This window comes from Vicia villosa, linkage group LG3, assembly GCF_029867415.1.
Source record: "Vicia villosa cultivar HV-30 ecotype Madison, WI linkage group LG3, Vvil1.0, whole genome shotgun sequence".
Classification (NCBI taxonomy): Eukaryota; Viridiplantae; Streptophyta; class Magnoliopsida; order Fabales; family Fabaceae; genus Vicia; species Vicia villosa.
The window spans coordinates 136,289,882-136,303,851 of record NC_081182.1 but is presented as its reverse complement, the minus strand read 5'-3'; the positions used below and the strand labels follow the sequence as shown (position 1 = coordinate 136,303,851).

General features: G+C 35.7%; 1 protein-coding gene across 1 annotated transcript; it reads right to left on the bottom strand.

Moving 5' to 3' along the window:
- Positions 1-2,340: 2,340 nt before the first annotated feature.
- LOC131659016 (uncharacterized) lies at positions 2,341-2,868 on the bottom strand. The gene has a single exon (XM_058928260.1). The coding sequence runs from the start codon at positions 2,866-2,868 to the stop codon at positions 2,341-2,343; it is 528 nt and encodes a 175-aa protein (XP_058784243.1).
- Between the last annotated feature and the right edge of the window lie 11,102 nt (positions 2,869-13,970).

Here is a 13,970-nt window from a genome sequence, read left to right as displayed (position 1 = left end):
ATAAAAATATTTAGATCAATAGTAGATTATTTTCCCGTATACCATTTTGGAATAAAAATATTAGGATCATAAATACCATTTTCGTAAATAATAGATTTTTTCTATACACAAATATTATTTTCGTTTAGATGTCATTTACAAAAATATTTGGATCAATATCAAATTTTCATATATAAAAATATTTAGATCAATAATAGATTTTTTGGCCTATTCAATTTTGAATAAAAAATATTTGGATCATAAATAACATTTTTCGTTTATAAATATATTTAGATCAATAATAGATTTTTTTCCTATATACAAACTTAATTTTTGTTTAGGTATCATTTACAAAAATATTTGGCCTATTCAATTTTGAATAAAAAATATTTGGATCATAAATACCATTTTTTCGTAAATAATAGATTTTTTCCGTATACAAATATTATTTTTATTTAGGTATCACTTACAAAAATATTTGGATCAATATTAAATTTTCGTATATAAAAATATTTAGATCAATAATAGATTTTTTGAATAAATTTTTCCCTTAACATTTTTTACTAAAAAATATTTTGATCATAAATACCATTTTTCGTAAATAAAAAAAATATCAATAATAAATTTTTTTCGTTGAAAAAAGAAGTGAGAAAGTGATGAAAGAGAAAAAAAATAGAGAATGGAGAGCGATTTGATAAGATTGATAAAATATAAGAGTTATATTATTTTAATAATAAAATTAAGAACTTTATGGTGCAAAGACCAAAAAACCATAATTTTAATGTGGTGGCAAAAAATTAAATAATTGTATTTTTGACGTTTCCACAACCATTAATTTTCTTATATTATAGATTAGGGCTTTGTGTTTTAGGTGAAATTGGGAGAAATTAAGGATATAATTAGACTTAGGGACCTTGGACGAAGGGGTTGGGAGGTTCACGAAACATTTATATGTGTATATGTGGATTTTAATGGTTGCAGGTATATTGGCTATGAAGGAATCCATAGCAGATTCGTAGCTAAAGTTTCAAGGTTTTACAGGCTCCTTGGGGAAGATGATGAGGTGTCCTCATCTGGTTTGACCATTTGAATGTTCGCGCGCGTTTTTTCCAGTTATTGGTTTGTTTTTTATATAATATATCCAGGGTATTTGTTTAACGCATGGTTAATTTGGTTGAGTTGGTGGGAGCGTCTATTGGTCACCTGAGGGTCCAGGGTTCGATCCATTGCCCTTTCTATATTTTTTCACAAATCTCCTCCTATAATCCCACGCGCCCATGACCTTATGGCATACCATGCACCTCTAAGATCCAACCACAGTATCCTTCAGCTGCTCATATCCAATGCCCAGGATTTATCCCTATACCATAAACCTTCAGCCTGGCCACACTGAACCAAATCTCTTATTTTTCTATTTTAATTAGTTATTTATAATTACATAATTAATTTTTTAATCTTTATTTATATTTATAATCTGATTTTTTTAAATTAAATTAAAATATGATAAGCATTAAAATTTAATTTATTATTCGTTTCGATTAAATTTATTGATCGCGGTGGGTAATAATCGCTTATCTAATTATTTAATTGATTAAACTCAAATAAGGTTTTATTTTGCTAAAAGGTTTTAACCATCTTATTAGTTACGATGATTAGCATATTTCTCTTTATCAATTCGTTATTATTTGTAATCAAATCTATTGATTATGAGTAACGATAAAATTAATAATTAATCTTTAAAATACATTTATTTGCTATTAGTGATAATCGAATCTATCGATTAGAATTGTTAGCAATCCTCCACTAATATATTAATTATGGTGATCAAACCTATTGATCACTGCGATTAATAGAACAAATTAAAATCAGGGTTGGACGCCAAATCTTAAAACACCCTTTCATCTTCAAACTACGGATTTTCATCACTGTGATAAGGTAATTCAAAATACCTCGCAACCTGCGAATTCCAAAACTACGATAAGGTAACTCAAAATACCTTCAAACAACTTCATATCAAATCTAAGGCGTACAATCCTGCCCCGAACTACGTAGACTCTGATCCTCCATAAGGAGGTACGTAGGCACTTGGATAACCAAAGCGAGTCCCCTTCCCCAAAATTCTAATTAGGTTCGAATTTTGCCGTTCACCCTATTCGTTTCCTTAGCTATAAACCTTAACACTTTTAGCCATAAACCTTTGCCTTAAACTCAAAACCTTAGGAAAGGGTTAAGGGTTCCTAACACCTTCCCTTGACCCGAATATAATAACTTACCCGGAATTCTCTTAACTGCGTAGGGTTTCCTATTCGCCCTGGTAGAATAGGTGGCGACTCTAAAAAGCTAATTTTTTAGGGCAGGTTGCTACACTTTGCAATTCCATGAAACATCTCTAGCATTCCACTCACCCTCCTTGAAAAAAATATCATTCCTACAAATCCAAAGAGACCATAAAACGGCTAGCCAAGCACACCCCTCCTCCCCTCCTTTGAATTTCAAGAAGAGACATGAATTACGCCATGAAAGAAAGCATTCTTTGAAACCCACATTAACAACATGAGGCAAACCCAACCATCCGGCGATTTCCTTCCAAACTCCAACAACTTTTTGACAATCCAAAAGAGAGTGACAAGAAAATTCGGGAAGAACATTGCAAAAAGCGCAAAGGAGATTGGTAGAAGGAGGAAGAATACCTCTATGATTGAGCAAATCCTTAGTTGGAATCCTATTCCAAAAACAACGCCAACGGAAAGCACGAACCTTCAAGGGGACATCAATCTTCCACATAAGAGAAAAAGCTAGATCAAAGCGATTTGCCGGATCTAATGGAATATGAGTCTTGCATAAAGCCTTGTAATAAGAAGACACGGAAAAATAATGGTCATTCGACATCTTTCGTTCGACACAATCCTGGCCGAACCGAGATGGAAACGAGGCCGAAAGGGAGCGGGACAGGAGCCCCAAGTCCGCTGCAACAGTGCTGGCAGCACCAGGGGGAATTCCGAAATCATTCAAGCCCCAAGTACCATTCCTTCATCCACCCAAGCTAGCGATAGACGCATCCTGCAAAAGAGAGATATCGAACAAAAGAGGAAACCGTTCTTTAAGGAGTCCCCCTTCAATCCAAAGGGAATTCCAAAAAGAAGTAGTGAAACCTTCTCCAACACGGAAAAAACAGTTTTTCGCAAAAATATCATCTGCATCCTTGTAACATAATGAACAAATATCCTTCCACCACACCGAGCTCTCTTCTTTCTTGTTTAACTTAATTCCTCCGTTGGCCGCTCTTAAATTGATATCCGCATATCTAGCTTTCAACAATCGGACCTATAGGCTATCCGAATCTTCTAAAATTCTCCATCTCCATTTATAAAGTAAGGCTTTGTTAAAATCTTCCAACCTTCTTAAACAAATACCACCATTCTCGATCGGAAGGAAAACGTCACTCCAACTTATCCAATGGACTTTCTTTTTATCATCCGACCCGCCCCAAAGGAAGTTGCTTTGAATACTGTTAATCTCACTAATAATTTTCTTCGGAGCTTTGTAAAAAGAGAGAGTAAAAATAGCTAGACTACTAAGGACCGATTTTAAGAGAACAATTCTCCCACCAAAACTCACCCATCTTCCCTTCCAAGAGATCAACCTCCTCTTAATTTTTTCAACTAAAGGTCTCCAAGAATTAACCCTCCTCGGATTGACACCAATCATAATACCGAGAAATTTGAACACTTTCTCTTCTTTTCTACAAGCAAGGAAAGAAGTAGAAACTTCTAGGAAACGAGGATTAATGTTGAAACCTATGAGTTTACTTTTGTGTTAATTGATACCAAGCCCCGAAACCAACTCAAATCCCTTCAAAACTGATTTAATAGCCCAAAGGTGTTTCCAACTACCATCGCCCACCATCAAAGTATCGTCCGCAAATTGTAAAACATCAACAAAACATTTCCCATTGATGTTACAACCCTTATAATCACCATTGGACACGGCTTTATTCACCATGAGTTTTAATCCTTCCGCAACAATGACAAACAAAAAAGGGGCTATAGGATCTCCTTGCCTCAATCATCTTTCGACCACAAATTCCTTAGTAGGACTACCATTTACCAACACCGACATCTTGCTAGAGAAAATCAAAGCTTCCATCCAGTTCATCCAACCTTCACCAAACCCCATTTTTCTCATCAAGTGCCTTAGAAAATTCAAACTAACTTTGTCGTACGCCTTTTCAAAGTCAACTTTGAACAAGAGACAATCCCTACCTTCCTTCGTGACAAAATCTACTAACTCATTAGCAATAAGGACGTCATCAATCATTTGTCTGCCCGGAACAAAAGCGGTTTGACTATTGGATATAATGGAAGACAAGACTTTTTTAATCCTACAAGCCAACACCTTCGAAATGATTTTGTAAATACTTCCAACAAGACAAATAGGCCTATAGTCATCTAAACCGAACGGATGATCCGACTTTGGAATATTTGTGATAAAAGAAGAAACTATAGCCTTGGATAAAAGTGCACTGGAATGAAAATCGTTAAGGCAAGCAATAATGTCCTTTTGAATAAAATACCAACATCTTTTAATAAAAAGAAAAGACATACCATCCGGGCCCGGGCTCTTGGATCCTTCACAATTCCACACCGCCGACTGTATTTCTTCAACTGAAAAAGGAGCTTCCAAAGAGAGAGATTCCTCCAAAGACAAAGAATTAAAAGTGACGCCTTCAAGAGTGGGTCTAATGAAACGATATTCCGCAAATTTGGATTTAAAGTGCTCCTCAACCGCCTCTTTCACTTCCGCAACCGAATTCACAATACCGTTGTTAGTAACGATGGAACTAATATGATTCCTCCTCCGCCTCTCCTTCATAACTCTATGGAAGAATTTGCTATTAGAATCTCCACCATTCAACCATTTGAGTCTAGACTTTTGAATAAGCATGTTCTCCTTGATTTTGAGATTCAACCAAATGCGATTACTAGCATCCTTTTTCAACGACAACATCTCCGCATCTAAAACCTCCGAGTCATCTTTATCATTCAAATCCTTAAATCCTTCCTCTACTTCCAAATCGAACTTGCCAAAAACCATTCTATCCCACCATCTCAATCTATCTTAAATGAGTTTGAATTTCTCCTTTAAGACAAAATCACCCCTCCCTCTCACAACCAAACACGCCCATTCTTTTTCAACAAAAGGAAGAAAATCCTTGTGCGAGAACCACTCGTTATTAAACTTGAAAGGTTTCGGACCCCAATCAAATTTTTCCACCTCCAACCAAATCAGACAATGATCTGACACATCTCTATCGCCGATGACTTGCCCTACTACACCCCAATCGGAGACAACTCTAGCATCCACTAGAAACCTATCTATTCTACTTCTAGATGTTCCGTCTCCGCTAAACCAACTGAATTTTTTTCCTTTGCAAGGAACATCTATAAGCCGAGTGTCATCAATAAAATTAGAGAAATCTCTCATTGCCGAGGAATTGCAAACCAAAGATCAACCGATTCTCTCGTTTCTACTCTTGACAGCATTAAAGTCTCCTTCGAATATCCACTCTCCATCTGAAAATTTATGTTTCACTTCCAGCAGCTTCTTCCAAAGATCTTTCTTCAAATTTGTAGAACCTTGTCCTTCCATAAAACCTTCGAACCCAAATAACCTGAGCCACAAAAACTGGAGATTACAATAACAACAGCAGGATTCCAGACCGACAATAAACCACCAGCCACACCTTCCGAAGCCTGATACGAGAAAGCACAAGTTTCCGCCCCCCAAAAGTTTTTAATGATTTCACACGAAATTTTCTCCATCTTCGTTTCTTGAAGAAGAAAAAAATCAGCCTTCCCCCTTTTTATTATACTACAAATTCTCTTTCTTTTTACACGACTGCCCCCCCCCCCTAATGTTGAAACTTCCTATAATCATTAAGAACATATTGTATCCGCCTTCCTTCCTTCGTTTTTCGAAACTGAGAATTGATTGGCACTGCTGGAGACAACTCCCAGTTTGTCAATTTCTTTCTTTAGCCTGAGATCAGAAAAGGGTTTAAAATTGTCCCAACCCCTATCATTGCAACGTTGGATATCGGACACATCAGGAAAACAGCCAGAACTATGGTGGATTAAATGTTCCCATCGAGAAGGATCTGAGGAGTAGATGGATGCTGAGCCTGCCGATAGGTGCTGGACGTTAGATCCTTGCTTTGCTAAATTAGTTTTCACTTCTTTCTTCTTGGGTCGAGGCTTCTTTAATTTATTGGGCCTTTTTAAAATAGGGTATGAGGAAGGGGGCCCAATAAATTCTGCCAGACTTTTAAAAACCGCCTTCTTCTTTTTATAAGATAAAGCCAACACATCACTTTTTAAAGGTTATGCCACTTCATATTCTAAAGCTTCAGACTGGTGATTCGAGGGAGCATCCAATGAGTCTTTGACCAAGGAAACACTAAAGGAATTAGAAATAGGGTCAGAAACGCAGTCAGCCGCTGCCATCTCCTTATTGTGTAATCTGCCTTTTGATTCAACCATTTTTAATAATTCTGCATCGAAATAAGATACACTTCTGATATTATTCACACTTTTCCCTATGCTGTCCTCTGCTCCCACGTCTCCTATCACGTCTGAATCTTTTTTCATCAAGAAGATGGTATCCGCCTCAGGTGTCCCAATCTCCTTCCCTCCCTTACTGTTCACGCTACAATCATCGGAAACAGAAAAGCCTTCTTTGATACTCTCTTCTTCCCCACCTGGGCTATCTTCATAGTAAGGCCAATAATCATCTGAGCTAGATAAGCGAACAGAGATACTCAAAGGATTGTGTAATACGGTGAACTAACTTTATTGAAATGTCGCGGTTAGCAAGAGTCGCCACCGACTTTTATTTTATCCAAATTATAGAAAGGCTAAATAACAGAAAAAACCTTTAAAAGAAATTTTGAGTTCGGGGGGTAATTTATACAAAGGGAAGGTGTAAGGCACCCTTTGCATCCATGGTTTTCCATGGGCTCTTAATTGCTTTGCTCTTTCAGAAAACCAAAAGTTTAGAAATGTAGAAGAAGAAGAAGAAGAAACAAGGACTTTAGCTCGTAAATGAGCGTAGCCTTATTGAAGTTTTTTAATTTAGAAAGCAAAAAAATAACAAATATTTAAATAAATATAGGATCAGGACTTAGCTTTTGATCTGATATGGCTCGCAGTCGGAGGAAACCCTGGTGCTAACCCTGAAAAAACTACACAAGGAAAACATTTTCAGTGTAGGCATGATCTTCGCAAACCCTGATTAGGGCACAAGTTAACCCTGGTTAATAGAATAAATAAAATCAAATTAATTAATTATTGGTTTTCCAACCTAATTAATTAAATCAATGAAAATAAGGTTTCGATTAAATATCTAACCCTAATATATATTTTTTATCAATTAATAAGAATTAATTAAAATTAAACAGCTAATTTAGGCAAATTAAATTAATTTAAACAAAACAAAGAAACAAATTATTACTAATAATTAATTATGTTTTTTAAATAACAAAAAAAGTTTAAAGAAAAAAAATTGTTTTTAGAAGAGTTTTTAGAGATTTATAGATATATAAGACATTTATACAAAATATATATGAAAAAAAAAGGGTCATTTAAAAAAAGAAAAATAAAATAATGATAAAAGAAATTAGAAATCTCAGCTTGTAATCTGGTGTGGTGTGCTGGTGAGGGATCATGGTGGACCTTGCTACCAGAAGCGTTGGATCTGAGTTTGAAAGGATCTGAAGGCTGGTGTGATGAAGGTGCATGGTACACGCGAAGAGGCTAGCTGCGCTGGATCATAGGAGGTGAAATCCTGAAAAATTAACAAAAATTGTATGCAAGACAGGAGTCGAACTCATGTCCTTGCACATGGGAAAGATATGGAGACGCTATCTCCGCTGGGACAATATTCACACGCTGTTAGTGGTTCAACATGGATTTAATATAAAATAAAATTGATTAACTTAAAACTTCAAAACTCAGCACGCGCGCATCTTCATCTCCTTCGTTTTTTTTGAAATTTTCACTAAAGGGGTTTTACCTACAGAACACGTCTGTTGCTAAAGCTTCTTGCTACGGATTTTTTGTAGCCATACACCTGCAAGTATCAACTTCATCGAAATACAACGCATAAATTCCAGACAAAGACGCAATCTGATGGGAAATCCTCTTCTGAACGTAATAGCGCCATCAATTTGGTTTAATTTCGCCTCTAGTTAGGGTTCCCCAATTTGGAGCTTTGAAACCGTAACCATGGCTTCTCCATAAACCTGCGCCTAATCTCAACAATACCAATCTAGAAATCTTCCAAACAATCATACAAACTCAAATATGCAATCGAAAAGCAGACATGATTCATGGTTTGGCATAATCGAACAGAAAAGTATTTGACCAACCTTGAACGTGAGGAACACGAAATTGAACACTTTGGACGTTGTTGCTGATGTAATCCTCTTCAGAGATGGCCGAAGAAGCTTCCTGAACCCTTATAATGGCCTGAATCAAACTCCACACTTGGCCTCTACCTTCTCTTGTTCCACGATTTTTTTGCTCACGAATAGGGTTCTTCGGCCAGAAATTTTTCTCCCCTCTGATCAGGTTTTTGTTGTGGTTTTATAATGAAACAATTTAGGGCAAGAGAAATCATTCAAATATCTTTGATTTGTCCATTAAATCTTTGATTTGGAGCTTGATTGAAAGTTACTAATTTTGAAGAATATCTTGCCCAGAATTCTCTCCAATCCTTTAGCCAAGGATCTTTAATCAAATATCCTAAATATATTCTTAATATTTGATCACAAAATAAGTTTAGCACAAAATTATTGATTTTTAACATTTATTTCAATTAAAATTGAATTTAAATTACTTAAATCCAAGAATAAATAAAATAAATAAAAGGAGAGCATGTGATTGGGTTTAGAGGTCATGTTTCAAAACCAAATGTTAGGCCCATGAGTCAAAGTAAGCAATTTTGTTCAAGTTACCTTTTGTACATTTTCCAAAATTGTCCAACTTCATCAATGCATAACTCTCTCGATTTTGATCGTATGAAGGTGTTCCATGACTTTTTGGAAAGCTCAAGATGTCATCTAAAATCTACTTTTGGTTTCATCTCAATTGAGCTTACCATGTTCAAGTTATGAGCTTTGACTCAAAAGGTGTTTTTGTTGACTTTTAGAAGAACCTATAATGTCTTGGTCCATATCTCTCAAATGAAGCATTTTTAGACTTGGCATGTGAGAGACAAAGTTGTAGAGAATTCAATTTCCTTCAAAATGAGCTTTGGATGGGAAATTTATGATGTTCCATGTGGGAGTTATGACTGGTCAAAGTTTAGTTGACTTTCTCCTATGAAAACCCTAATTTAGAAACTTTTGGAATTGTTGATTTCTGATCTTTTCTTGATGAACCATGATCAATTCTTGATCAAACGGTGAATGATACTTCAATATAAGGATGTTGACAAAAAATCAGGAGTTTTGACTGTACTTTGACCACAGTTGACTTTTAGGTCAAATTAGTCGACTGTTGACTTTCTGAGCAACTGAGTGATCAACTCCTTGACTTGAGACCTGAATTTTGTCATGGAGGTAGTTTGGAATTGTAATACGGTGAACTGACTTTAATTTGAAATGTCGCGGTTAAGCAAGAGTCGCCACCGACTTTTATTTTATCCAAATTTATCAGAAAGGCTAAAAGAACAGAAAAAACCTTTAAAAGAAATTTTGAGTTCGGGGGGTAATTATGCAAAGGGAAGGTGTAAGGCACCCTTTGCATCCATGGTTTTCCATGGGCTCTTAATTGCTTTGCTCGTTTTGAAACCAAAAGTTTAGAAATGTATAGAAGATGAAGAAACAGGGACTTTAGCTCGTAAATGAGCGTAGCCTTGAAAGTGTTTAGAAAAGAAAAAGTTGATAATAGACATTTTAGCCAGAGCAAGGCAATTAGGGACAATTACCTTATAATTTGAAAAAAAGAGTTCTTTTAGCCTTTCAGGGTGAAAGGGTCTATCCATGCCATAGAGGGCAGGAAGCCTTTCATTTGGAGGTTAACGGGTCATCGAAGCATCGTTCGCCATAAGACTGTCCCATGCCATAGAGAGGCAGGTAGTCTAAAGGGAAGGATCAGAATAGCCTTTCGTAGGCAGCCAGAAGATACCTCAGCCTTTTGTAGGCAACTTCCGAGGGTCGAGATCATGTGTATCGAAGGCAGCATCATTAGGGACCATGATCTTAATCGAGGCAACATGGCTGAGGTATCCTCGAATTCGAGGGACATGGCTATTCTGCAAAAAAACAAAGGCAACAGGCAACAAGGCAACAGGCAACAAGGCAACAGAGAGGTTACCCCAAAAGTGTGCGTGGGTGCAACAATCACGTGATTATATTCAGAAAATTATCTTGTAATTAGGTGATTCTAATTAATTACGGACTGGCACTCCCTAGGATTACTAACCACGCAATAGTATAACAACAATGGGAAAGGGGAAAATGAAACCAGCGGAGGAGAGGGGAACTGAAACCAGCGGGATATAATTAAAAGCAGAAGATATAATAGTTTAGGGTTTTAGGGTTACCGATACTCGTAGCTTTGGCAATTGACAAGCCCTGAAGATTGGAAAAGAAAGAATAAACAAAAGAAGGGGTGAGTGCATTATAGTTCAGCCACAAACAGGGTTAACCCTAACCAACAAAAGCAAAAATACGGGTAAAAATACTTAGCTTCGATTGGAAGGTTGAGGGGCAAAGGTTTGCCTCGAGTATGAAGCATCGACTCTGACCATTAGAGAATTGACAAAAGAATAAAAGGGAAAAGTAAGTGTAGGGGGAGTTCATTGACAGCGGGAATTAAACCCTAATTAAATAAAATAACAGGCGAAAATATTTAAATAATATTTAAATAAGAAAAGGATAGGACTTAGCTTGGAGTTTGATGTGGCGCGTGATCGGGAGATGTCTGATAGTATCCCTGAAAAGAATGCACAAAGAAATATTTTTTCAGTGTAGGGTGTGATCTCGTAAACCCTGATTTAGGGCACAAGTTAGCCATGGTTAATAGAACAAATTAATTATTGGTTTTCAACCCAATTAATTAAATCGGCAAAAAATAAATTTTCGATCAAATTGCCTAATCCTAATAAGTATTTTAATCAATTAATAAAATATTAACCTAATTAATTAAATCATTAAATTAACCATTTAATTATTTAAATCAAATAAGAATTATCGGTAATAATTAAATCAAATTAGTTATAAAAATAAATAATATTATTAACAAAAAAGAAATTCAAAAGAAGTTTTATTAAAATAATTTAAAAGAAATTTTAATAAATAAGCAATACATAAACTATAGTTGTTGAATAAATAAATAAAAATAAAAATAAAGTAGAGAACTCAGCTAATGATTCAGTGTGATCAGCTTCTGGGAGTCCATGGTAGAGCTTCATGCTGTGGAGCGTTGGATCTGTGTCTTTGGAAGATCACTGGTTGATGCTTGAGGGTATACGGTATGTCTGATAAAACGTATGCACTAGATCCACCACCAGGTTTATTCAAAGAAAACATTTCAAAAACATTGCAAGAGGCAGGGATTGAACCCCTGTCCTTGCGCATCAAGCACTTAGAACTAATGCTCTCACCACCAGGCCATGATTCATTCGCTGATAACGTAGCAATCAGCACGGCTAATATACGGTACTAATTGTTTTCAAAAAAATAAATAAATTAAACTCAGATACGCGCCCAGTTCATCATCTTCATCATGGATGGCCAGAGTTTCAGCCACGGTTTTGGTTTGTTGTTAAACCCCTGCAAAAATCAAACTCCAACAAATATGGATGATAAGTCAAAACCGAAACCGCAGTCCGACTAGAAATCACTCCCTGAGTACAGTGATGCCCTTCGTTTTGCTTAATTTGGCCAATATCCAGAAGCCCCAATTTGAAAGCTATGAACCCTAGCCATGGTATAATACAATCCCTGCACTTAATCGCGAATTAAACAACACAGACAGATTGCATACATAATTCTAAACACAAACATGAATTCAAATACGATTTATGATGCGTTTGCGAATGAATTGAATTCTGAAATTTTTAGGCCAAACCGTGAATCGCAGGACCGATTTCTGAGCGTGTTAGCGCTTTGTGGTGAACTGCTACGCTTCAGGGGATACCGAAGAATGTCGTGTGATGCTTCGAATGATTTTAATTGGGCTAGAACTCGGTCTGCTGTATCGATTTTTCCACGGTTCTTCTGAAACCGTATGGGATCCTCTTGCCGCCGGAAAAAAAAACCTCCCTGGCTTTTGAGAATATCATGTACTTATAAGAGATTGGTTTAGGTTAACAAAACTGAAACAAATCCATATAAATCCTATGATTGAGATTTGATTTTGTTTTGAGGATTTGAAGCAATATTGAGAGAGATTTGTTCTTGATTCTATGCTAAGGAAGGATAAGTATTTGGCTTTACGTGAAAAACAAATTTCCTTGCCATTTTTTTTATTTTTTATTTATGGTAATAATATAATAATGATGTTACTAAATGAAATTAAAAAAACTAACACCTAAATTTTTAATTATGAGTTTCTTGGTTATTTTTTTTTTTAGTATATATAAAAAAACTGAAAATAACTACTCTATTTAAAAAAAATACAAATTTTTAAAATAATAAGAAAAAGACAATTTTGTTGTTGTTTTTTTTTTTTTTTTAAAAATGATTTAAAACAGAAATAAAGTTAGAAAATAAAATAAAGGTTAGATGTGAGATTCGAACCCGGGACCTTTCGGTCGTACGTCTTTTGCCCTCAAATTTTTACCGATTGCGCTATGTCAATTATTTGAAATAACATGACATAGACAATTATAAGAGGGCAAATTTTGGGGTATGACAGCTGCCCCTGTTCAATTATCTTAAACCTGAAGATGTAGAGTGGTTTGTATGCCAGTCGGTATCTGAAGGTGGAAGGTGATTGAACACTAGAATACCAAGAAATTTGCCCTAGCTGAAGCAGGGACTTTTGTCGGAGATGGGCTTGAAGATGCCATCTGGTCTGGATAAATACGAAAGTAAGAATAAATCGTATATTAGACTATGTTCGAGCTTGAAGTATTGAGAGACGTTTGTCGGAGATGGGCTTGAAGATGCCCCCAGGTGTTTGAAAAGTTGTTCGTCTAAAGCAGATGTTTTTCAGACTGGATCATATGCATTGATTGTACTTGAAGTGATTCATTAAAATGAAGTAATGTCTTACAGAAGACTACCTAAAGAGGTGCTCGAATGAGATATATCATTGACTGATGTAAAAGATTAGGCTTTAAACAAAGCTCGGGAAGAAGTGTTTTGTAGAAGATTAACGGGGAAACTCCTTGAAAGGGCAGTAGATGTCTTTAGAAGATGTTGGGTAAATTTTAAAGGAAGATTTCCTAAAGAGGTTAAGATATGTCTCAAACGAGGCTACCTAGAAAGGCTCCTATAAAGGATATGATATGTCTTAAACAAGACTACCTAGAAAGGCTCCTAGAAAGGATATGATACATCTTAAACAAGACTGCCTATAAAGGTTCCTAGAAAGGATACGAAACATCTTAGAAAAGATTACCTAGAAAGGTTCCTAGAAAGGATGTGAATTATCTTAGAAAAGATTACCTAGAAAAGGTTCCTAGAAAGGATATGAATCATCTTAGAAAAGATTACCTAGAAAGGTTCCTAGAAAGGATATGAATTATCTTAGAAAAGATTAATTAGAAAGGTTCCTAGAAAGGATATGATGTTCTTTGATCGTTTCTGAATTATCTTTGAAGAAAGACTCGGAATGAAGCATCAGAATTGTATTCGTCTTGAATGAGATTGAATCGTTGATACGATTGTATTTGCACCGTACTTGGATGGTAATATTCTTTTGATTATGAAATGACCTGAAAAGGAAAGATTAGTTTTATGCAATGTCGTGATGCATGTA

Bases quoted from the DNA above. Each gene is read 5' to 3' on its own strand.
- LOC131659016 (XM_058928260.1), bottom strand. From the start codon at position 2,868: ATGTCGAATGACCATTATTTTTCCGTGTCTTCTTATTACAAGGCTTTA.